General features: G+C 46.4%; 1 protein-coding gene across 6 annotated transcripts in view; it reads left to right on the top strand.

Moving 5' to 3' along the window:
- Positions 1 to 25,454, top strand: part of PRMT7 (protein arginine methyltransferase 7) — a 47,264-nt gene that overhangs the window by 15,413 nt on the left and 6,397 nt on the right. For 5 of the 6 annotated variants that reach the window (XM_037041423.1, XM_037041425.1, XM_037041421.1 and 2 more), the window contains exons 5-13: positions 2,823 to 2,931; positions 9,285 to 9,397; positions 14,000 to 14,241; positions 14,464 to 14,644; positions 18,375 to 18,502; positions 18,884 to 19,019; positions 19,907 to 19,990; positions 20,380 to 20,427; positions 21,093 to 21,182. In XM_037041423.1, coding sequence (XP_036897318.1) covers positions 2,823 to 2,931; positions 9,285 to 9,397; positions 14,000 to 14,241; positions 14,464 to 14,644; positions 18,375 to 18,502; positions 18,884 to 19,019; positions 19,907 to 19,990; positions 20,380 to 20,427; positions 21,093 to 21,182 — 1,131 coding nt within the window. Of the gene's footprint in view, positions 1 to 882; positions 984 to 2,822; positions 2,932 to 9,284; positions 9,398 to 13,999; positions 14,242 to 14,463; positions 14,645 to 18,374; positions 18,503 to 18,883; positions 19,020 to 19,906; positions 19,991 to 20,379; positions 20,428 to 21,092; positions 21,183 to 25,454 lie in introns of those variants that run through there. The other variant, XM_037041426.1, reaches the window with a different exon arrangement.

Genomic DNA, 25,454 nt, shown 5'->3' with positions numbered 1-25,454 from the left:
ATAGACCAGACAGATGCACCACTTGAAAATAGGTTTCAAACTGATTCGAGGGCAGGGGAGGGCACAGAATGATGATGTTGGGAAGCCTGCTTTAGGGTTCATTCCAGGTAGTAATTTGTGTGAGATCTGGAGGCTGTCCATGGTCAGAGCCTGAAGGGTCAGCGGACAAGATGAATAACATGTTAACAGGTTGGAGGGCTAAGGGTGTGGTATCAGCTTGTGGTGCTTTTTGGGTGGAGGCTCTCAGACTACATCTAAAAACATCAAGCCAGATCCTAGAAATAATTTGAAACAGATTGTGAAGATGGGTTTTTTTCCCCCCCAAGCTGAGCACATAGGTATTCTTTAAAGAAGAATATACAGGGTCTGGCCGAAGTAATACCTGCTTGAGTGTGATTGGCAGGTGTGTAATATGAGTGTGATAATTTCTAGTTTAAATTTGAACATTTCACCTAAAATGTCATATGGTGTGTTTGAGTGTGATATTATTATATTAGAATTACATGCTTATGATCTTGTAATAAAAGATTTTGTAATAACAAGTGGGTGTTATTTGTGCTGGACTCTGTATGTATACACATACAAATATGCAAGACAAAAAGCATGGAAGCTGTGCCCTATTCCGTGCCGTGAGTATGGGTGCTGGCCCTTCTGCTTCCTTGCAGGCCCCTGGCTTTGCAAACAAGCCACGAGGAGCTCACCTTTGAAGGAGCTGGCACACCATTTCCACCGCCCCGCCCCACTTGCAACCTGGGAGTACGGGGAGCTCACTATTTCCTAAGAGCAAATTCCACTGTTGGTGTGTTCATCACCTACCTCCACAAAATGTGCAGACTCTAACACCTGTCTACTCCCCAGGACCAGAGGGTACAGGCCAAGGCCATGATGTGCTGAGGTCTGAGGAGACCTTGTCGAGGAGGCCTCCTGGCCCCCATAACCTGGAGAGACTTTGATCCGCGGCAGTGCCTGGACAGAACCTCCATGTAAAGTCTTTCACTCCAGTAACAAAAACTCTAAAAGCAGCAAGTATTCCACAGTTAATACTGCACAAATCCAGGGAAATCTTTTCAGTATTATTAGCTCATGACTAGAAATATTTAAATGCCTAAGCATTAATGAAGTCATAGAACAGCCACCTCCCACTTGTGCCGTGCCAGTGCTGTGCTAAGCCCTGTGCGCAGTTAGCACCCACCACACCTGTAATTACATGCTTATTTGTGTCGCCCATGCGTTTAATGCCTGATGTCTCTCTCAGACTCGAAGCCCCTCGGAGGAGGGAGTGAGTCTTGCTCCATGAGCTCAGTCCCCAGCGGCTGGAACAGAGGACAGGAGAGCTGCTTGATAAACATCAGCTGAAAGAAGAAAAGCATGAATGAAGCCATATTTTAGTGAATCCACACAATCACCTAATGAAGTACATTTTTACCCCCATTTTGTAGCTGAGGAAAGAGACACAGTGATGATGATCTGAACTCTGTGTGCCAGGCCCTAAGCGCAGAGCACGGCCCAGACTGTTGACTCCTCACACACCAGTGCTGTCGGGAAGTTTCGTCTCTACTGGGTCCAGCTTAAATAATGCACCCTTTTTATTACAAAATCATAAGCATGTAATTCTATAACAAACGGTATCACACTCAAGCACACCGTATGACATTTTAGATGAAATGTTCAAATTGCTGTCCATCTCATGCAAGACATTCACGGGCCCTGCCAACCACACTCAAGCAGGTGTTACGTCTTCCGGGCCCTGTGTGTGTGTGTGTGTGTGTGTGTAAGGAATATAACATTTCTCCCTTGATTGTAGTAAAAGAAATATGTGTTCATGGTGGAAAATGTGGGAAATGCAGGAAAAGACTTAAGAAAGGAAATCTTGTCATTGGGATCAGTCAGTCACTTTTTCTTACATTTCCACTCTGTGTGTGTGGCTGCTTGTCTGTTGGTCTGTATGTTTTAGGCCCTAACACGGTTGGAGCTGTAGAATCTAGGTTGAGCAGACTGCAATGTAGGAGTCGGAGGGGCTTATGTTTAGGGGCATGTGAAGGGTTCAGGGAAGACTTCTGGAGATGGTTTTTTGTGCTGCCCTGTTAAGCTGGGTGTGCTTCGGCAGGTGGCGCTAGGGCAGGGAAGACTCAGGTTTGCCTGGGAATAGTGAGTGTGTCTGGGAGTATCAGTTGTGGTGGGAATGGGCTTTAGGGCAAGGGGGGTGTGTGGAGCAAGGTGATTTGTATCATGGAGGGCCTTGAATGCCATAAGAAAATATAGGTACTGGATCCTGCCAGCACTGGATTTGGAACAGTTTTGCTCACATTTAGATCTGACACAGTAACAGTCTCTGTTTCATCTAGAGAGCACTGGACAAGTCTTGTCCCAGGTCACAGATTTTGGTTTTGTGAGGCAAGTCCTTACTTCCTGGCTCTCTCTAGTGTGGCACTGACACCTGCTGTCCTTTTTAGGTAGTGCAGCTGCCTTGGAATTCCTTGCACCCCATCGCCCTCTTCTGGAGACTCCCAGCTGCCAGTTAAACCCAGCAGAATCTCATTCCTTTTTATTCATTTTCATGACACACCTTTGGAGAATAAAGTATTAGAGTTATACTGATGAACTTTTGTTTTTTTTTAAATTAAATCAGCCCAAAGAAATATTTTGCCTATATCTTGAATGGGGACAGAGGTACATTTTGTGTATTCAGGGAATTCTGTCGTGCAGACCTCTTTTACTTCAAATTTTAGGACTAGGATCAAGGAACAGCTTGTTAATCTTGGGCGTTAGGATTTTATTAAAATGATTGCTAATTTTTCTTGGATTTTGGCACTAATTTCTAGGTTTTTAAGCCTATGGCTGATGCTGCTGTGAAGATTGTGGAGAAAAATGGCTTCAGTGATAAGATCAAGGTTATCAACAAGCATTCTACGGAGGTGACTGTGGGGCCAGGTGAGACCGGCACGTGCTGTGTTGAAGGTTTTACTTGCTTTTATAAGAGAGAGGAAAAGGCTTATTCAAGTTAACCTGGAATAAGTGTGTCCAGGTAATTACAGAGATACTCGGCCTCTTCATGTGTCTGAAGATAAGCACCATGTTTCTCTGCTAGTTTCTTTTTTTTTAAGATTTTATTTATTTATTTATCTTTAGAGGGGAAGGAGAGAGGAAGAGAAACATCAATGTATGGTTGCCTTTCATGCATCCCCTGCTGGGAGTTGGCCTGCAGGGAACTGGCCTGCAACCCAGGCATGTGCCCTGACTGGGAATCAACCGCGATCCTCTGGGTTGCAGGCCTGTGCTCAATCCACTGAGCTACACCAGCCAGGGCTCTGCTAGTTTATTTCTTTACTAGCTAAAACAGGTCAGTAATGAGTAAACCAGAGTGAATCAAGAGCAATAGCTGTGATGCAAACAAAACCTTCTTTTGCTTTAAGCAAGTTGGGGTTCTTGTGTGGCTCAGCTCTCTTGAGTTTCAAGTTTTATCGGACAAGTGAAACTAAGTAGGAAGCTGAAACAGTTTTGCTTAGTTCTGACACCTGCTTCAGCATCTAACATGGGAGATTTCCCTGTACAGCACAGTCTCTCCACATTTCCTGGATGTTTTTAGAGTCTAGGAGTTTGAACTGGACTATAAAATTCCATGTGCCGCTGATACCTGGAGAGCACAATGGGAAGATTCGTAAAAGAAGCTCCTGGGGTGAGGTTATGGGTATCACCCCAGTTTTTAAAAATTGCAGTATTTTATTATGAAGCATCTACCTCAGGTCAACATTTTTCTCCCATTAAAAAACAATTTTGGGGAGATAGGCAGGGCAGGGGGCAGTAATGGGGGGAAGTGGGGACAACTGCAATTGAACAACAATAAAGAATGAAAATATATTATTTTCAAAATATATTTTATTGATTATGCCATTACAGTTGTTTCATTTTTTCTCCTCTTTATTTCCCTCTGCCTTGTACCCCACCTCCCGCCAGCATTCCCTCACCTTAGTTCATGTCCATGGGTCATACATATAAGTTCTTTGCTTCTCCACTTCCCATACTATTCTTAACCTCCACATCTACTCTGTACCTACCATTTATGCTTCTTATTCCCTGTATGTTTTCCCCCTTTCTTCCCCTCCCCCTCCCCACTGATAACCCTCCATGTGATCTCCATTTCTGTGATTCTGTTTTGTTCTAGTTGTTTGCTTAGTTTGTTTGGTTTTGGTTTTTAAGTTCAGTTGTTGATAGTTGTAAGTTTCTTGTCATTTTACTGTTTATATTTTTTATCATCTTTATTTTAGATAAATCCCTTTCACATTTCCTATAATAAAGGCTTGGTGATGATGAACTCCTTTAACTTGACCTTATATGGGGAGCACTTTATCTGCCCTTCCATTCTAAATGCTAGTTTTGCTGCATAGAGAAATCTAGGATGTAGGTCCTTGCCTTTCATGACTTTGAATGCTTCTTTCTAGGGGCCTTCTTGCCTATAAGGTTTCTTTTGAGAAATAAGCTGATAGTCTTTTTTTTGTTAAATACTTTATTTATTTATTTTTAGACAGTGGGAAGGGAGAGAGAAAGAGAGGGAGAGAAACATCAGTATGTGGTTGCCTCTCGCACAGCGCCTCTGGCCCCAAACCCAGGCATATGCTCTGACTGGGAATCGAACTGGTGACCCTTTGTTTCGCACGCCAGTGCTCAGTCCACTGAACCACACCAGCCAGAGCCCTTTTATTTATTTTTAAAACATGATATACATACAAAAGAATGCACAAATCATTACTCTATTTTTAATCAACATTATTGAGATATAATTTACATAAAGTGAATTCACCCATTTTAAGTATACTGTTTGATGAATTTTGACCAGTTTATGTATACTTGTAATCACTTTCACTACCACCACAATCAAGATAATAGAATATCTCCATCGCGCCCAAAGAGGTTCGCCAATGTCCCTTACATCAGTCTCTCCCATCGCCCTGGCCCTAGGCATGTACTTGTCTGCTTTCTTCAATATAGATTGGGTCTGTCTTTTCTAGAATTTTGAGTACATGGAGTTAGTCGTACGGTATGCATTCTTTGTGCCTGCTTTTTCTGTTGCACATTGCTCTTGAGATTTCGACCATGTTATTCTGTGTATCAGGAGTTCATTCTTGCCTTAACTGGTATGGGTTGAATGTCATCCTGCAAAATGAAAGGTCACTGGTTCGATTCCCAGTCAGGGCTTATGCCTGGATTGCAGGCCTGGTTGCCAGTGGGGGGCATGCAAGAGGCAACCAGTCGATGTTTTTCTCACACAACAATATTTCTCTCCTTCTCTTCCCCTCTCTATTAAAAATAAATAAATAAATAAATATTCTTTTTAAAAAAAGAGTTCTTTCAATCTCTCTATTGCCAAACAGCACTTCATATGTGGACATAATATAATTCGTTTAACCCTTCAGTTGTTGATGCACAGGGATAGTTTCTTGGAGAGGTCTTTAGGTTTACTGATCTTTTCTTGTGTGGTAGCCAGTCTGCTATTAAGCACATCTAGTTAACTTTTCATTTCTGGTATTGTATTTTTTATCTCTAAAATGATCTTTGTAACTTTAATTTTTCTCCTTATGTTGCTGTGATCCTTTAAATACTTATTTATGGTAGCTGGTTTTTAAAAAAAGATTTTATTTATTTTTAGAGAGAGGGGAAGGGAGGGAGAAAGAGAGAGAAACATCAGTGTGTGGCCTCTCAATGTGTGGTCCTCTCATGGGGACCTGGCCTGCAACCCAGGCATGTGCCTTGACTAGGAATCAGACTAGTGATCCTTTGGTTCACAGCCCATGCTCAATCCACTGAGCTACACCAGTCAGGACTATAGTAGCTGTTCTAACATCCTTATCTTCTATTTCCATCATCTCTGTCTTTTAGGGGTTCTGTTATCCTAGTTTTGGGTTGCATTTTCCTTCTTGGCATACCTGGAGATTTTTATATGGATGCTGTGTAATAGTGGGAATTTTGCATCGCTGTGTTGGATTTTATTGCCTTTCCTTTAAAAGCTTCTTTCAAGGCTTGTTTTTAAATTTTGTTGAAGCAGGCTTAGAGCAGCTTTAAGTCATGGTTTCTTGACAGTAGCACTGTGGACATTTTGGGCCTGATAATTCTTGGTTGGGGGGTAGGGGGAGCTGTTCTGTGCATCGTGGGGTGTTTATCCCTGGCTTCTAACCAGCAGATGTCAGTAGTACCTCCCTCCCCATTTGTGCCAGCCCAGAATGTCTCCAGATACTGCCAAATGTCCCAGGGTGAAGTGTGGAGACAAAATTGCCCCTTTTTGAGAACCACTGCTCTATGGCTCCTAAGCCACACTAGTGAAGCATGGCCCCCTTCCAGGGTCTCTGTTGAGCGCCTTCGTGTGGCTCATCAGAACTGGTCTGCTACCCAGTCCTCTGTGAGCTCTGGAAATTGTTCACTGTAGAGCTACACAGTTATCTTTACCCAGCCGTCTAGAACTGTACCCCCTGTGTGTGAATGTTTTCAAGAAGAGACCTAAGGGGGGCCCTGTGTAATTTCCCTTCTGGTTCTCTCCCCTGAAAGTCCTAGTCGCCTCCGCTTTCCTCATCTCCGATTGCTGTCTGCTTAACTCAGCAAGACTGCGGTGCCCTGCTTGCTTTCTCGCTCCCTGTGCCGTGGTCCGAAAGTGCCTGTGGGCTGAAAGCAAGAGCAGGAGCAGGGCTCACTTTGTTTGTTTCCCTTCTTGGGGAACAAGCTATGTTGCCTCTTCTTCAACATCTGAAAACATTTGTTTCAGATATGTGTGTGTGTGTGTGTGTGTGTGTGTGTGTGTGTGTGTGTAATATTTTATTTATCTTTAGAGGGGAAGGGAAGGAGAGAGGGAGAGAAACATCAATGTATGGTTGCCTCTTGTGCATCCCCTGCTGGGAACTGGCCTGGAACCCAGGCATGTGCCCTGACTGGGAATCAAACCTCGATCCTTTGGTTTGCAGGCCCGCATGTTTCATATATTTTGTCTGGTTTTCTTGTTGACTGCAGTAGATGGATGTCTGACTCTAGTTACTCCATTTTGGCCAGAGGTGGAGATCATTTATTTTATAAAGTTTGTTTTGACTGCTCAGAGACTGACCTGCAGAGCAGCCTTAGCCACGTCACTCTCTGTGTGACTCTGCTGTCTTCCAGGCTGTGTTGTTCACACACACCCTGGATTAGGCCAGACCCCTCAGTGCTTTCTTGATACTTTTTCTTTGTAGCGCTAGTGACTGCAACAATGAAATCATTATGTAATTATGTGTATCACCACTGAGCTGAGCATCCTGAGGTCATGGATTGTGTCATCTTATTAGTCATTCCATTTCATAACTTGCATACGCCCGGCATGAGAGGATTCAGTAATATTTGTTTAGTGAGTAGATTGCCAGTTTTGCTTGATCCTTAATCCCTCGTAAAGGGGACTTTGTTTCCGCTTCCCCAACTTGACAAGTGGCTTTCTTATCGCCAAGGCCGATGGTCTTCCGTCTGTTTTTCCTCTTAAAGTCTGCAGCTTTGGTACTTCTGCCAGGTGGTCTTTCTGGTAATTCCCTTTCCAGGCCTCCTTTGCAGCTTTCTTTTTCCCCCAAATGCATGTTTTCCAAGGTTCTGTTTTCAGCCCTTTTAAAAAATAACATCTTAAGTTTCTTGCCTATTTCCCAGAGATGGATGGATCACACACGGAGGCAAGTGTAGCCGTGGACTCGGGGGGCATTTGTTCCTCCTCCTAGTCGCTGGGTGAGACTTGCGGGGCACCTGGAGTGAGCCCCCTGCTCAGGCTGTCGCTGCACCCTCTGCGCACCCCTCCACGTCAGCACTCACGTGCTAGATGCCAGGCTCTCAGGGGGATTTCTTGAAATTTATTGGATCATAGGACTCTATTTATTTGAGGCATATTTGGACAATAAATCATTTTAATTACATAATTAGCTTAAAAATTATTCAGGAGTTAACATTACCAGGGCTTGGTGATTGATTGGATGTAGGGTGACGGGGAATGAAGAATTCATCTAATGTACTCTGACTCTTACTGGGTGCTAGGCACTGGCCTAGGCACTGGCGTACAGTGGTGAACAGACTGATCAGGGTCCCTACTGTCCTGGAGCTAGAAAACGATGCCCAGGTTTCTGGACTGAGTGCCATTCATTGAGGCAGAGACATTGGAGGGAGAAGCAGGTGCCTGGGGGTGGGGTGGTTGGCTCAGTTTGGGACAGTGTGTTTCAGTTGGAGTTTGGCATGGTGTCAGAGAGGATGGGCAGGGCCATTTAGGAGGGTGATCTCTGTGTCAGGGGACAGAAGTCTCTTCTTGGCCTCCTTTCACATCATACTGCCATTGAGCACAAGTGTGCTGCATAGGAAATAGAGAGTTTTGACCTTTGCTAGCCTAACCATCGCTGCGTGGGGCAGATCTCATTGCCCTCATTTAACAGACGAGGTGACTGATGGTCAGGACTCAGGGCTTGAGGCTAGAGAGCTGACCAAAAGCCCAGGTCTCCATGATTCAAGGCTCAGGCTCTCTGCTGCACCCCACGTTGGTCCACTTCAGTGCTTCTCTTGTCTTGCCCCATCCATGAGACCTGTCTTCTCCGTAGGGAAGGTGAGTGGGCTCTGTCCGTTATAATTCATGAGCCGTTACGGGTGTTTAGTGGATTCTCCATGATGAATGGCCCCTTCCAAAGTCTGTTTTGTTTCTTGGCTCATTAGAAATGATAATTGTACAAGTAACATTATATCACATTACATTATAGAGGTTTAGAAAATGGAGTTAAGAAGATCCACTATAGCTCTACTCCTCCAAACATCTGTTATTTTGGAATTGTTTGGTAGTGAGAGTGAACTCGATTCGGGGGGATTTAGTGTCAGGGACTGGCAATTGTGAACCCCGGGTGTCAGTGGAATCAATTAGCCTTTCTTTTTTTCTTTGGTTTTCTCTCCCTCTTTGCAGCCTAGAAATATTTGAAATACCAGTGTTCACTTTTTGCTTTAATTTTTTGCTAATTTAATAATTAATAATTGTTCATTTGTGTACAGAAAAGTTGAAAAAGTTATAGTGTAGTGAATCCCCATATTCTCTTAATCAAGACTTACCAGTTGTCAGCATTTGAGATACGTGTATGTATGTAAATTGTTTTGCTAAAACCACTGGAAAATGTGTTGAGACAGGACACTTCTAAATACTTCAGCATTTATATGTGCTTTCAATTTAATGACTTATTAATCTTTTATCTTACATCTGTTTGCTGCTAACATTTTTCCTCGTCTGTTGCTTGCTTCTGACTCTGTTTCCTTGTGTTTCTCAGATGGTGACATGCCGTGCCGAGCCAACATCCTGGTCACGGAGCTGTTTGACACGGAGCTGATTGGGGAGGGGGCGCTGCCCTCCTATGAGCATGCACACAGGCATCTCATGCAGGTAAGGGCCTAAGAGCCTCCCTCAGCGTACTGCTGGGCCTCAGCCAGCTTACCCAGCTCTCGCTGATACACCATGCTCTTCACAGCCTGAGCCTTTAGTACCTGTGCCCAAGGATACCCCTCGATTCCCGCAGGATCCTGGTTCTCCTCAATTATGACTTCTGTGCCCCTTGAATGCCAAGTCTTGGTAGGTTAGAGTCAAAAGGCCAGAACCTGTCTTCAAATTCAGTTCAATTTAGCAAACATTCTTTGAATGTCACCTGTGTGTAACATCTTCTAGCATCCAAGGAGAACTAACTATAAGACATCCTTATTGCTCTAACCCACACCAGTCAGTGGTGGTGAGGACAGGGTGGGCTGAGTGGAGAGGCAGACAAAACACCACAGACATATGGTTTAGGGCTGATAGAAGAAGTTAGGGAGGCACGTGGGAAAAGGCACTGTGGAGAGGGCGAGAGGACCCAGATAGAGGAACCTGTGTAGTAGGTCACCAAGAACGTCAGCCTGGGGGGCTCTTGGGCTGTGGGCTAAGGGCAGAGAATGGAGGAGAGGGTAGAAGGCCTTGGAGGCCAGGCCATTCCAGGAGCAGGAGTTTGCATAGTGGCAGTTTTTGACAGTTTCTTTGAAAAGAGAGAGGCCCTGCCCAGGTGGCTCAGTTGGTTGGAGCATTGTCCTATGCACCAAAAGGTTGCAGGTTCGATTCCTGATTGGGGCACATAAGGGAGGCAACCAATCCATGTTTCTCCTTCTCTCTCGTCCTTCCTTCCTCTTTCTAAATATCTATATAACTATCTTTGGGTGAGGATTTTTTTTAAAGAAAAGAGAGAGGCATTGAAGATGTTATCTTGGAGATACTGGTCTTGCTTTTATATGGACGTAAACTGGAGGTGGAGACCCAGAGGCAAAGGCCAGCCAAGGAGCTGTGCCAGCTTCTTCTGCTGGCACCGCCCTGTGGGCACTGCAACTGCCCCGGTCAGGAACCCTCTTTGGGGGTTCTTGGTGCCCAGAGTGAGGAGGGGGCTCCTCCCAGGGCAGTCAGGACCAGAGTCCACATTACTCACACGGCCCACATGTGAGTGTGAGTTCTGTAGACCCCTGCACTCTAGGAGACGTCGCGTCATTTCCACCGAGCGAAACCCTTTTCTAGAAACTTCAGTAACAGCAATTTCTGTTTCTCCACATTGAAACTACCAAGTAGACAAAACCCTGATGCAGAAAGAAAACAAGGATAATCGCCCTGGCTGGTATAGCTCAGTGGATTGAGCGTGAGCCTGCGAACCACACGATCATGGTTCGATTCCCAGTCAGGGCACATGCCTGGGTTGCAGGCCAGGTCCCAGCAGAGGACTCATGAGAGGCAACCATACATTGATATTTCTCTCCTTCTCTCCTTCCCTTCCCCTCCCCTCTATAAATAAATAAACAAACAAACAAACAAACAAATAAATAAAAACAAGGATATTTAGGATTTATGTTAATGTTGCCCAGTTTTCACTCTTTAATTCATTGTATTAAAAAGGTAGGCAGACAGCCCTGGCCTGTGGGGCTTAGTTGGTTGAGTGTCATCCCACAAAGTGAAAGGTCACCAGTTCGATTCCCTGTCAGGGCATGTGCCTGGGTTGCAGACCAGGTCCCTGGTTGAGGGCATGCGAAAGGCAACCAGTCGATGTTTTCCTCTCACATCCATGTTTCTCTCCCTCTCTTTCTTCTTTCTCTTCCCCTCTATAAAAATAAATTTTTAAAAATCTTTAAAAAAATAAAAAGGTAGGCAGACAGCCCAGTCTGCACTGTCCACTCTAATCTGCACTGCACTGTAGCAGCCCAGTCTGCACTGTCCACTCTAATCACTGTCCCTGTCTGCCCACCTGTGTCTGAGCTGAAAGGAGTTCAGGCTGGCACACAAAAGCTTCCATTGTCCTGAACCCCATGCTGTCTTATTGGAGGTCATGAAACTGGGGTGCTGACATGTCTGATAGATAGTCCACTGGTATTGACCCAAGGATTAATCTTAGAGGACACATTTATTAAACACCTTTATTTTGTCAGGCACTCTTTTAGGTACCAAGAATATGAAGGTGAGTGTCTAGGGAGGCAGGTAGGTGAGCAGGTCATCACAGTAGAGTTTGAGTTACACACTGATGGTGGTCAGTGGGGTGAGATCCTGCCCACTCTTTTGGGGAGAAGGTGAGGGGTCAAGAAAGATGGAGCTCCAGTTGAGTCAGTCTTGAAGAGTGGTCAGGTATTAGCCTGGCAGGTGTGGGGGGTATTTACAGCAGAGGAGATCACGCACAAAGACACAAAGATGAATCGGTGCAGTGGCTCCCAGATCCTGCAAGTAGTTTGGAGAATGGGTGGTGCGGGAGATGGGGTTAGAGATGTAGCTGGATTTCTGGGCAGGGCTAGACCAGGAAGGGCTGCCGTGCTCCAGAAGGCAGCATGGCCGCACAGAAGGGTTCTGAGCAGCGGGTGATCTGTGCAGGCAGGTCTGAAGAAAGCAGTTGCGGGGCAAGACCAGAGGCAGAAAGATGGTAGGAGACATTCAGGCACTAGACTAAGGTGGGACTCAGGTAAGGCTGTAGAAATGGGCCTGGAGAGACAGACTGAGGGAAGAGAAGGATGGTCATGGTAGATGGGAGGCACTGAGGGGGGTGCCAGGGCATAGGGCTTGGGCAACGGGATTGGGCGGTGGTACTCCTTGTCAACTGGGAAGGCCAGGCCTGGGAAGGTGAGAAATGGGTGGAGTTGGATTTGTCCAGTTTTGTTTTTTTTTAAAACATTTTATTACTCTGGCTGGTGTAGCTCAGAGGGTTGAGTATGGGCCTGCAAACCAAAGGGTTGCTGATTCGATTCCCAGTCAGGGCACATGCCTGGGTTGTGGGCCAGGTCCCCGGCAGGGGGTGTGTGAGAAGGAGCCACATATTGATGTTTCTCCCCCTCTCTTTCTCTCTCCCTTCCCCTCTTTCTAAAGATAAATAAATAAATAAATATTTTTAAGTGATTTTATTTATTTATTTTTAGAGAACGGGCAAGGGAGGGAGAGAAACATAGATGTGTGAGGGAGACAGTCATTTGCTTCTCACACACCTTGAGCTGGGGACCTGGCCTGCAACCCAGGCATGTGCCCTGACAGGGAATCAAACAGGCCACCTTTGGGTCCATAGGTTGGTGCTCAGTCCACTGAGTCATACCGGCCAGGGCAGACTTGTCCAGTTTAGACAGAATTTGAGTTGTTTGAGAGTCAGCTGGGGAGGAAGGGCCAAGAGGCCTTTGGATATGTGGTATTTACCAAATACCATGTATTTGGTAAGACAGAGTGGTTGAGATTCTTCTTTTTTATATATATTTTATTTATTTTTAGAGAGAGGGGACAGGAAGGAGAAAGAGTGGGAGAGAAACATCAATGTGCAGTTGCCTGTCATGTGTCCCCTACCAGGGACCCGGCCTGCAACCCAGGCATGTGCCATGACTGGGAACCAAACCGGTGACCTTCTGCTTCACAGGCCTGTGCTCAACCCACTGAGCTACACCAGCCAGGGCGAGAGGTTCTTCTTTTATGTGGAGGGAGAAAGAAGGCAGTCCAGACCAGGTCTCAGGCGAGTCCCCTCTCGGAGGGGTGGGCAGGGGGCGTGCGAGTCCAGCTAGAGCTTCTCATCCAGAGACACACATGTGGAGACATTTTTAGTGTCACATCGGGCAGGGGAGATGCTAAGTTACTTTGTGGGTAGGGGCCCCGGATATTGCTAACATCCTGCCGTTCTGGTACGAGAGCTCACTAGTGCTGAAGCACTGAGCTTGTCATTGCTGTGTGATAGCAGCTGTGCGTGTCCTCTTCCCAGGTGGGCCCTTGGTGCCCAGTGTGTGGCAGGTGTGGGTGAAGGAATGAGGTGGAGGGGTCAGCAGTGCCCGGTGAGGCTGGGGTTCAGTTAGTTGAGGGTGGACACTTGTTCATTGGGTTGTGATAAGAAGGTTCTGGAGTCTGGGCAAGAGCTACACTGAAGGGAAGCTTTGAGCCCAGTTCCAGAATTAGGGCTTAGCAGGAAGAATTGGACTCTTTGTTCAAAATCTATGTGGGAGTTAATCAGCATGACAATTAAGGTTTATTTTTGAAGTATTTAAGAGTGTCAGGTAGCTGGGAACTTATTTGACATAAATCATTTTAGGTGTAACATGTAATCCTTTTTCAAATCTTTTTTTCTTTCCCAAGGATATTGGGCCGAAAATAGTTGACTATGCTAATGGCAATAAGGTGTTAGATGTTTCTAAACTAGCCTGATATTAAAGAATAACCCTCTTTTTAAAAGAAAAATTTTACTTATTTGTTTCTGGACAGAGAGGAAGGGAAGGAGAAAGAGAGGGAGAGAAGCATCAAATGTGTGGTTGCCTCTTGCGCACCCCCAACTGGGGACCTGGTCTGCAACCCAGGCATGCCCCGCACTGGGAATTGAACCAGCGACTCTTTGGTTCACAGGCCAGCACACTATCCACTGAGCCACACCAGCCAGGGCCGGAATAACCCTCTTTTGTTCAGGTGGAATTACTGTGGGTCAAAGTGCCTGGATTGTTTGTTTATTTACTTATTTATTTATTTTTAATATAAACTTAGGAAAATTGTGAGGCGGTGCCTCACAGAGCCACAGTCTATGCACAGCTGGTGGAGTCCAGAAGGATGTGGTCGTGGAACAAGCTCTTTCCCGTTCGAGTGCAGACCAGCCTTGGCGAGCGGGTCATCGTCCCGCCCTCGGAACTGGACAAGTGCCCTGGTGCACCCTCTGTCTGTGACATTCAGCTGAACCAGGTGCCACCGGCTGACTTCACTGTCCTTAGTGATGTGCTGCCTATGTTCAGGTACCAGGGAGCACCCTGGGTGATGGTGCTTTGAGAAATTTGGTGGAATTGGGGTCTTTCGGAAGTTCTTTCAACTAGAAAGGAGCCCTACTGATGTCACCTGCCTCTGAAGGCAGGAATTCGTTGCAGACAAGTCTCATTGCTGGGGAGGTCACCATAAAAGCTTAAAAATGGAGTGTGTGAGCTTAAAATATGCTTAAGTTCGTGAATGTTCTCCCACAGTGTGGATTTCAGCAAGCACGTCAGTAGCTCTGCAGCCTGTCATCACAGGCAGTTTGAACCTCTGGCATCTGGCCAAGCTCAAGTGGTTCTCTCCTGGTGGGACATTGAAATGGACCCCGAGGGGAAGATCAAGTGCACTATGGCCCCGTTCTGGGCACACTCACACCCACAGGAGCTCCAGGTAAGAGGCAGGAGCTGAGCACATTTTCATGGAAATCAGGAAACTTGTCCACTTTTTGTTGTGGGAAAGTAGCATGTTGACCTTCAGATTCACAAGAATTTAGAGCCAGAGGGATTGTGTCAGAATCAAAGAAGAGATTTTTTTTGTTCTGTTTTGTTTGAAAAGCAAGGCTAGCTATACTAAGATATAAGATAGACATTTCAGGCCAAGTTCATGGTCAGCACCAGTGGACACCATAAACCGTAGGGAAGCTTTGGTGTGTTAGCTCTTCATCAGATCAGCTGGGAATAGAGAACTTCAGCTTGTCTACAGCCTCATTTTGTGTGAGCTCAAAATTTACCTTTCCCAGATCAGTTGAAAGTGAACAGAGGACGTGAACTACAGAAAAGGAAACACAGAGGACTTGGTAACATGTGCAGAGTCATTCAGCTTCACTTATAAGATCAGTGAAGATTTAAACTGCAGCGAGATACCATTTTTCACCTATTAGTGAATAAAATTCAAGAAGTCAGGAAGCACACTGTTGGTGGAGCTGTGGGGAAGAGCAGGAAGTTGTCCTCAGAGCATCCTCGGCGCTCAGCAAAGCCAGTTCGTCACGATGGAAAATGATGCCACTTCTAGACATTTGGGCTCTGGATAGATTTGCATATGTGTAGATTGACGTGTGCCAGGATATTCACTACAGCCATGATGTAGTAGAAAAGACTGGAACACTCTAGAGGGCACCAGTAGGGGACTGGCTAAGTCTATAACCCCACATTCGGTGAATGAGGCAGCTCTCTGTAAACCAGTGTGGAACAATCTCTGGGACGTATCATTAGGTGAGGCAGAAATAGTGGTACAGAACAGTGCGTGGTATGCCAACACTGGTGTTATTAAAAATGAGACTAGGTGCAGATGAGTGTGTGTGTGTGTGTGTGGTATGTGTATATAGGGTATCTTTGGAAGGATTCATAGAAATCGGTAAAAATGGTTGCTTCTGGGAAGCTGGCTGAAGGTAAGGGGTAGAAAGACTTTTTTACTTCATGACTCTTATTTAATTTATTTTTTAAAATGTATTGAGCGGGGTGGGCTGGGATGGGAGTAAAAGACGGAAAACTGTACTTCAACAATAATTAAATTTAAAAAATTTAAAAAATGTATTGATTTTAGACAGAGAGAGGAATCAGGGCGGGGAGAGAAACATCGATTTGTTCCACTTATGTATTCATTGGGTGATTCTTGTATGTGCCCTGACTGGAGGTCAGACCGCAAACTGGGCATACTGAGTTGATGCTCCAGTGAACTGAGCTGCCCCGCCAGGGCTCATGCGTGCCTCTCTTGTATCTTTTGAGTTTTCTCTCATGTGTATGTGTTATTAACCCCTCTACACATACACTCGGGGAAGGTGCTTCGGGGCTGAGGAATCAAAGCTTCTCTCTTCCTGGGCCCCTTCTCCTGGGTCCTGTCCTCCTGTTACCGCTACCTGGGCACTGGCTTTGTTTTGATTGGTCCCAGGTGTACACAGGTGACTTAGGGAAGGCCCTAGCAGCCCCCTCGCTGCCTGAGATAGTGCTTCTGCCAAAGGGTCACGACTGCCGCGGGATTGCGGTCAGTTCCCCTGGGCTTGTGAGCTTCCCCCTCTCCAGTCTCCTGGCCCAGGCAGGCAGGCGTGTATCCAGGCAGTGGGCTGAACTTCCCTTTTCCACTGCCTCTGTCCTCTGCAGGCTGAGTGTGTGTGTATGAGTGAGCGAGGATTCCTCCAGAGTCGAGATTGGCCCTGGGCTGCTTTGTTCCTCTCCAGGAGTGCGATGGTTACAAAATTAATCTAAGAATGTCATTAAAATGTTAATACTTTCCATCTACCTATACCTTCAGAGTGCCAGTATGTGTATTTTCTTCTCCGATCCTCATGTAAGACGTGCTGGGTAACCGCCTAATGTCCAAACTGAAACTCAGCCTGACCGGTGCTTGGAGCAGGGCCTTGTGTCTAGGCAGCTGTGGTGGGTGCTTGCTCCCAGGTCTCCCAACTGTGGGGCTTGTGCCCTTCCTCTACCAGCAGTGACTTTTGGACTATGAGGATTCAGAGAGCTGCTAGTGACTCCCTCCTGACTCCACCAAACCTCTCCTGATCTGAACTCTGTTCAGTCTGTCTTCCCTTAGACAGTGGCTTCTGTCAGTGGCTCTTTGGCACCGAGACCTCAAAGGCAGGTGTGTGGGAAGGACCCGGTGGCAGGGAGGCACCATGGGAGCACGCAGGGGTTAGGGGGAAGGCTTCTTTTGTCTTAGGTTTAATTTGCATAGTAGGGAAAGAATAACAGCTTTTCGAGGACCTATTTTTTCCTTCTGTTACTGTTTATTTTATCCAGGAAATATCTGGTTAGATTTTCATTTTTTGGCTTTTATGTGCAAATAGACATCTTAGATTCAAGGAATGTCATTCACCTGCCTTTTTGCTAAATTTGGGAATCAGTAGGGTAGGATGCGGTCTTGATAGAGTGAGCAGGCAGTGTCTCATTGGAGTTGAGCCAGGCATACGCTGTTGAGGGCAGTTCATTCTTTTTTTAAAAGAGGCTTAAAGATTTTAATTGTAATAAACCTCATTTTATAAGATAAAAATGAATCAAGTTCCTCATGGGCCTACCACCGCAAAGAACTCCCTTGCCTTGCTCTCTTTCCACATGCATAGGTTTTTGTCAGACTAGTTTCTGTTGCTGGCTAATGTCTTTTTCCTGCTGCACCATAGTCTTCGTGTTCATCATTTTATGTGTAGCATTCATCCTTTCATCATTTTAAATGTCATGTATTCTGTGTAAGAAGTTTTTATGCATTTCTGAGCTGCTGGACATTTGGTTTGGTCCCAGATTTTGCTAGTATAAATAATTCTGTAACATGCATTTTTATGTGAATGTAGCTTTTTTCTTTTTTCTTTTTGGTTTTTTGAGAATAGAATCCTGTATATTTCTATTCTTTGGGGTGTATAGCATCAAAATAGATGAACACAGCTTATTAAAAGGTTGACTGTAGATCAGGGGTGTCAAACTGATTTTCACTGGGGCCACATCAGCCTCATGGTTGCCTTCAAAGGGCCGAAATAATTTTAGGACTGTGTAAGTGCAGACTGCTTAACTGTTAAGGAGTTGACATTACATTCCGCCCTTTGAAGGCAACTGTGAGGCTGATGTGGCCCCCGGTGAACATGAGTTTGATGCCCTTGTCTAGATCATTGTAAATCATGTTTTATAATTTAATTTTCACTTCTCTAAAAACTAAGTCAAAAGAATAAAACAAAACCTTCCTGTACTGTTTTCCCAGCTTACCATTTTGAAACATTTTAAGTCCACAGAATAAGTGAACGTGAACACTGATGTGCTCATTACTTAAATTTACCAATTGTTAGCATCTGTCACATTTGTTTTCTCTCTTCTCCTTCCTCTCCCCATCTTTCTACCTGCCCTCCACACCCCACACCCCACACATGGGAGGGCCTGGAGTCCCTTCCCTGAGCCCTTCTAGAGACCCCTGCCCTCAGCCACGTTTTATCCCTGTAAAGCCAGCAGTGCTCCAGCAAGCTTTCCGGCCTTAGCCTCTCTGACTCGAGGATTTGCTTTATCTCTCTGGCCACAGTAGCTGTCTGTAGTCCACACTGTGGTGTCCTGCAAACTGTTTTTTTGCTTTGGGTTTAGCTCTTGGATTAGAAGCACTGCTCCTGTTGCAGCTGAGCAACTGCTGATTCTGTTTCCTGTTTCAGTGGCGGGACCACTGGATGCAGTGTGTGTACTTCCTGCCACAAGAGGAGCCCGTGGTCCAGGGCTCGGCCCTCTGCCTGGTAGCCCACCACGACGACTACTGTGTGTGGTACAGCCTTCAGAGGACCAGGTATGCCCCGAGCCTCGTGGGTTGGCACTGGGCCTGTGATACTGCACATGTATGTAAGTTGCCCATTTATAGAAATTTTTGTGCCTATAATGGAGAATTATAGAGGCACGAGAGGGCACATTTATGTCTGAACAGAATAAGAGCAAGTGTGTGACTGGATGTGTCAGCGCCCGTTGCATGTACTGAGAAGAGGCTGTCCCATTGTGGGGCCCCATCTGGAGCAGACATACCTGAGAGTCTTGAATTGAGGGCCCTGGAGAGCCAATGCCTGCGTAGACTCAATGCCTGAGTCTAGGGGGCAGGTCCCTGTGCCATGTTTTCATGCTCACCGGCGTCCAGCAGTTCGCATTCACCACTCTGACTTTTCATTTCCTGGCCCAGTCCCGAAAAGAATGGCAGAGTCTACCCAGCGCGCCCTGTGTGCGACTGCCAGGCCCACCTGCTCTGGAACCGGCCTCGGTTTGGAGAAATCAACGATCAGGACAGAACTGATCGATATGTGCAGGCCCTGAGGACGGTATGTGTCTAGTCCCCTGGGAGCTTGTGGGCAAGAAGGAGATTGTCCACGGGCCGCAGCTCATCACTCCCTCAGGATCTGCTGCTTTTGTTTGCTGTGCTCCCTGGTCCGCCTTAGTGACTTCAGCCTGCTGCGTAGGCTTGCAGGAGAGCCTGGGATCCTCTTACTGGACCCCCTGGGGGCTTGTTGGGGGCTCGTCTGTTCCTGTGAGAACCTTCAGCTGACTGCTTCCCCTTGGCCCTGCCTCTGTCCCTCTGGGCACTTTGCCTTTGTGATCCCAGTGGATCCAGCCACCCCATTTTTCCTTTCATCTGCTGCCTCCTTTCTAAAATTTTCTGAAATGTAAAAGGCAGGTGTATAACTTTCCTGCCTGAGAACCTTTTCTCCCCACTGCCAATAGCAAGGGGCCTCTCAGCATGGGGACCACACTCAGGGTTTGGAGGGGAGTCTCTTGGGCTGCTTGCAGTCCTGTGCAGAAATAAGTACAGGCATGTGTTGGGGGTAGTGAGCATCCCAATCGTCCCAAGTTTCTTTCAGAGCTGTGTCCCATAAAGGCACCCCTGCCTTTGGTGAGTCACTCAGCAGGCCCACAGCTGTCTGTGCTGTGATCAGACAGGGAAGAGGCCTGTCATCATGGACTGGGAGGTGGCTGTGGAAAGTGGGGCAGGCCTGCGAGTGGGCCTTCTAGGACAGCCTCAGAAGGGTCTCTCCTGATAGTGGGGTCCGGAAGCGCAGAGGTGGGTGAGGTAGGTGTGCTCGAGGATGGGAACTGGCTGCTGCCGGGGCCTGGGAAAGACCCAGCCAGGCAGTGGGGTCTGTCTGTTTGCCGACAATAATCCCTTGACACACTGTAAGAAAACTTGTGCTGAAGTGCTCTTCTCCGGCAGGTGCTGAAGCCAGACAGTGTCTGCCTGTGTGTCAGCGATGGCAGTCTGCTCTCCGTGCTGGCCCATTACCTTGGGGCAGAGCAGGTACTGGGCATGTGCCTTTCTGTCAGGTTCCCGAGCGCAGCTTTTGGGTTAGGGTGCTGTGTGGTCTGGGGACACAGTTCTGTGACTAAAGCTCTTTGCAAGTGCAGCTGCCATATGTGTAGTGTGCTTGGTTCAGAGGCTGGGGCCTTACTGCCTCCGTGTGCAGGCAGGAGTCAGGCTCTGGCAGTGCCCTGTACCGCAGCCCTCTGTCTGAGCCGCCGCCTGGCTCTAGGGTCAGTGCAGAGTGTGGTGCCGTCCTAGTGGGTGATGAACATGGGTCAAGGTGGGTAGGTGGTGCCTTCTGCCTTGGGGTGATCTTGTCGCATTTCGGTCTTTGATTTCTCTGTTATGTGATTCTCCTACAACTGATAGCATGATATTCTCTCTAGGTATTTACAGTAGAGAACTCAGCAGCTTCTCATAGACTGATGAAGAAAGTAAGTGATAATTGTATTTACTGAAAAAATGAGGGAACCTGTGGTGCCTGCCTTTCTGAGTCTGGCACTTACTGCTTTGAAGTAGAGTCGGAACCGAGGGAACCAGAAGTACAGCAGTGAGAGCTCTCTGTGCTCCAGTCTCGAGAACTGGTCCAGGAGTCTTCTCAGGCCATCATTGATTAGAAACAGACACGTAGACTTCGTCTTGTTCATTGGCTGAAGGCGTATAAGCTTTTCTCCTCACTGCACATGAAACTAAAAGAATTAAATTGTGGTGAACAACTGAGTGTGTGATTTGCTCCCAGGACACAGTGCTCAGGGAGTCATGCTCACGAGCTGGCCCGTCTGGTTGGTTCCGTGATGGGATTTCTCCCCCTGGCCAATGAGTGCGCTTGCTCTGCAGGACAGCCCACCTCCCCCAGAACTGCACACCATTGTTAGGTCCTATTGATTTGCCTGTGAGAGAAATATATTTTTCCTGTTACATTTTGCTAGTGATCTCATCCCTTGGTGTATAGGATGCCCCTGGAGGGGAGAATTTCCAAAAAACAGATGAAAGTACTGCTCCAGAACTGCTTAGCCAGAAAACTGCAGACAGATAAAGCAACTTGGAGATGGTTTTTTTCTGGACAAAAAATAATACTTTTTAAAATTTTATCTCTAAGATCTTTAAGGCTAACCACTTGGAAGATAAAATTAATGTAATCGAGAAACGGCCTGAATTATTAACATCTGCAGACTTGGAGGGTAAAAAGGTGAGTAATGAGAGTTTGCAGTGGGCGGCATAGCACTAGGTGGCCCTGGCTCCCCCTTTTCTTTCTGGCCTCGCAGAGGGTCCCTTGTTGAACTTGCCAGCTAAGAACTGGCCACTGGTAAGGAGGGTGCGGTGAGGATTTGCAGAAATGTCTGCTGAGCAGATACTTGTGCTCTGAACTCTGGCTAATCTCTGCTCCTTAAAGTGAGGACAGACAGCTCTGCTGGGGTTGACAGCTGCAGGCAGATCGAGAGCCCTCCCTCCCTCTTCCCTTCACGGTGCTCCTGTTCGCTTCACCTTCCTGTTCGCTTCGCCTTCCTGTTCGCTTCGCCTTCCTGTTCGCTTCGCCTTCCTGTTCCCTTCCCCTTCCTATTCGCTTCACCTTCCTGTTCGCTTCGCCTTCCTGTTCGCTTCGCCTTCCTGTTCGCTTCGCCTTCCTGTTCGCTTCGCCTTCCTGTTCGCTTCGCCTTCCTGTTCGCTTCGCCTTCCTGCTCACTTCCAGCTGCAGCTTGTCTGCGTACCCAGTGCATGCCCCCAGCTCTGGTTACTTCTCGGTCTCCCTGCATGCTCATCTCACCGCCCCTGGACCTTTATGATCAGGGGCCCTCTCTCTCCTCAACACACTTAGGTTTTTAAGAGACTGCTTTTTCTAGGTTTTCTTCTTATTTTTCTAGCTGTTCCTTTTCAGTCTTTCACTGGTCTCTGTTTCTCCACTTGACCCTTCCCTAGGGATGTCCTTGGAGCCCCCTCCTTGTTCGTCCTCTCCTCTCCCTCTGTGACTCTTCTCCACTGACGACATCCTTCCCCTTACGAGAGTCCATGACCAGTGAAGCTGGTCTGCAGCTCTCGTGCGTCCGACTGCCAGCCGGGCGTCTTTCTTCACAGGTCCTGCAGGCCCCTAGGCTGGCACCTGTCATCTTTCTTGTTAACTTTTTAACAACTTTTTTGAGATGTAATTGACAAACCATAAAATCTACCCATTTCAAGCGTATAATTTAATGATTTTTTAAAGTAAATTTATAGAGTTGTACATCCATCACGCAACCTAGTTTTACAATTCCATCACCCAGCCTCCAGCTCCAGGCAATCACTGATCTGGTTTCTGTCATATAAGTGGAGTAATACAATATATGGTCCTTTCTGTGGGGCTTCTTTCACTGGGCATGTCTTTGAGGTTCATCCGTGTTGTAGAATGTGTCAGTGTTTCGTCCCTTTCAAATTCTGATTGGTATTCCATTGCGTGAATATGCCACAGTTCGTGTGCTCTTGAGGGCGCAGAGGCATGTTCTCAGTCTGTTAGGTAGCTGCCTAGGGTTGGAATTGCTGGGTCGTAAGGGGTTTTTGTTTAAGAAGTTGCCAAACTTGTCCGGAGGGGCCAGGCCATTCTACATCCCCAGCAATGTATGAGGGTTCCAGTTTTACTGTATCTTTACAAACACTTGCTGTCTCTTGTTTTTATTATAGCCATTTGAGGGGTATGTCGTGATGTCTCATTGTTTTAATTTGTTTTTGCCTAATAACTAATGATGGTGAACACTTTTTCATGTGCTTATTAGCTCTTCTGTGTTTTATTTGGTGAAATATATACTCAAGTCTTTTGCCCATTCCTTCCCCATTCTGACCCATACCTTTAAAAAAAGTTTAAATATGTTTTATTGATTATGCCATTACAGTTGTCCCATTTGCCCCCTTCATTCCCCTCCACCCTGCACACCCCCTCCCCCCATTCCTCCCCTTTAGTTCATGTCCATGTGTCACAGGTTCTTTAGATTCTATATTTCCCCTACTATTCTTACCCTGTCTACTTTCTACCTACTGTCGATGCTACTTATTCTCTGTACCTTCTCCCCCCTTCTCCTTTTCCAACTCCCCTGTTGCTAACCCTCCATGTGATCTCCAGTTCTATGGTTCTGCTCCTGATCTAGCTGTCTGCTTAGTTTGCTTTTGTTTTAGGTGTGGTTGTTAATAACTATGAATTTGCTGTCCTTTCACTGTTCATATTTATTATCTTTTTTTTTTTAGATATGTCCCTTTAACATAAGGGCTTGGTGATGATGAACTCCTTGAACTTGACCTTATCTGAGAAGCACTTTATCTGCCCTTCCATTCTAAATGAAAGCTTTGCTGGATAGAGCAATCTTGGCTGTAGGTCTTTGGATTTCATGACTTGGAATACTTCTTTCCAGCCCCTTCTTGCCTGTAAGGTCTCTTTTGAGAAATCCGCTGACAGTCTGATGGCACTCCTTTGTAGGTAACTGTCCCCTTATCTCTTGCTGCTTCTAGGATTCTCTCCTTCATTTGAATCTTGGCTAATGTAATGATGATGTGCCTTCGTGTGTTCCTCCTTGGGTCCAACTTCTTTGGGACTCTCTGAGCTTTCTGGACTTCCTGGAAGTCTATTTCCTTTGTCAGACCGGGGAAGTTCTCCTTTATTATTTGTTCAAATAAGTTTTCCACTTGTTGCTGTTTCTTTCCCCCTTCTGGTACCCCTATAATTCGGATATTGGAACATTTAAAGATGTCCTGGAGGTTCCTAAGCCTCTCCTCATTTTTTTTTGAATTCTTGTTTCTTCATTCTTTTCTGTTTGGTCGTTTTTTCTTCCTTCTGGTCCATTCCATTGATTTGAGTCCCAGTTTTCTTCCCATCACTATTGGTTTCCTGTGCATTTTGCTTCATTTCACTTATTGTAGCATTCATTTTTTTCATCTAATTTGTGACTAAAATCAACCAGTTCTGTGAGCATCCTGATTACTGGTGTTTTGAACTGTGCATCTGATAGGTTGGCTATCTCTTGGTCACTTAGACGTATTGGCTCTGGGGTTTTGAGCTGTTCTTCTTGAGCCATAATGTTTTGGTCTGTTTGTGCCTGTTATGTATGAGGGGCGGAGCCTTCGGTGTTACCAGGGTGGGGCAACCCAGGTTGCTGTGTTGTGACACTGTATGTGGGGGTGGGGTCAGAGAGGGGCAGTGGTGTTTCTGCTGTCTCAGATTTTGGTCCCCTCTGTTGCTTCCCACAAGCAAGTTGGGCCTTTCTGGTGCTTGTTCCCAGATGTGTGGGCTTGTGCACTCTCTGGAACCCTGTGCATCTCTCCAACGAACTCTCTGTGAGCCTGGGAGCCTCTCCTGGCACCTTGACCCCCAAAAGTTTTTCCAATTGGTACTTTTAGGCTTTATTTCCCAGTGCTAGGGCCCTGGGTTGTGCAATCTGTCTCATTGCTCATTCCTTTGCGTGGTTTATCTGCGTGCGAATGTGTAACCGTGGTCAGCCAGCCACCTTGCGCCCTCAGTGGGCCTGCCTGTTGCTACCCCATGCCTGGGATCTGCCGACCGCTGCCTGCACACCTGGGTCAGTCGGCCGCTTTTTCCTGCAGCGTCCCCTCTCAGCCAGCCACTCCTCTTACCGGTCTGGATGAATGGTCCGTTGTTGTCAGGCTTCCGTACAGTTCAGTTTTCTCTCTGTTTTGGTTGGGTTCTAGTTTCTAAATCTTTGTTGTTCATAAACTTGGTTGTGTGAGGAAGTACAGTGTTCCCACCTACACCTCCATCTTGGCCAGAAGCCAAAATAAAAAAATTTAAAATATTTTATTTACTTAATTTTAGATAGAAAGGAAGGAAGAGAGAGGGGGAGAGAAACATCAGTGTGTGGTTGCCTCTTGTGCGCTCTCTGCTGGGGTTCTGGCTTGCAACCCAGGTATGTGCCCTGACTAGGAATCAAACCAGCAACCCTTTGGTTCACAAGCCAACACTCAATGCACTGAGCCACACCAGGCAGGGTGCCATGCCCCCTTTTTTTTTTAAAGAACAACTCTTTAAATATAAGTCATATGCCATACATTTTATCCACTTAAAACATACAATTCGGTTACTTCTTATGTTCATAAAGTTGTGCAGCCTTCACCCCAATCAATTTTGGAACATTCTCATCACCCAAAGAGAGACCCCATGCCCACGAGCAGTCACTCTGCATTTGCCAGCAATCCTCCCAGCCCGAGGCAATCACTAATGCATTTTTTTCCCATATGAATCTGCCAGTTCTAGACATTTCATGTAAGTGGAATCATGCAATATGTAGTCCCTTTGTGACTGGCTTCTTTCAGGGTCATTCATGTTGTAGCATAAATCAGTACTTCATTTCTTTTCACTGCTGAATAACAGTGCATTGTGTGGTATGGGAATACCACATTTTGTTATCCGTGTAGCAGCTGATGGACATTTGGGTTGTTTCTACTTTTTGGCTGCTGGGAGTGATGCNATCACTAATGCATTTTTTTT

The sequence above is a fragment of the Sturnira hondurensis genome, unplaced genomic scaffold, assembly GCF_014824575.4.
Source record: "Sturnira hondurensis isolate 20B ecotype Veracruz unplaced genomic scaffold, ASM1482457v3 Scaffold0003090, whole genome shotgun sequence".
NCBI lineage: Eukaryota > Metazoa > Chordata > Mammalia > Chiroptera > Phyllostomidae > Sturnira > Sturnira hondurensis.
Note: the sequence above shows the minus strand (reverse complement) of the source record. Positions and strands in the feature narration are given on the sequence as shown.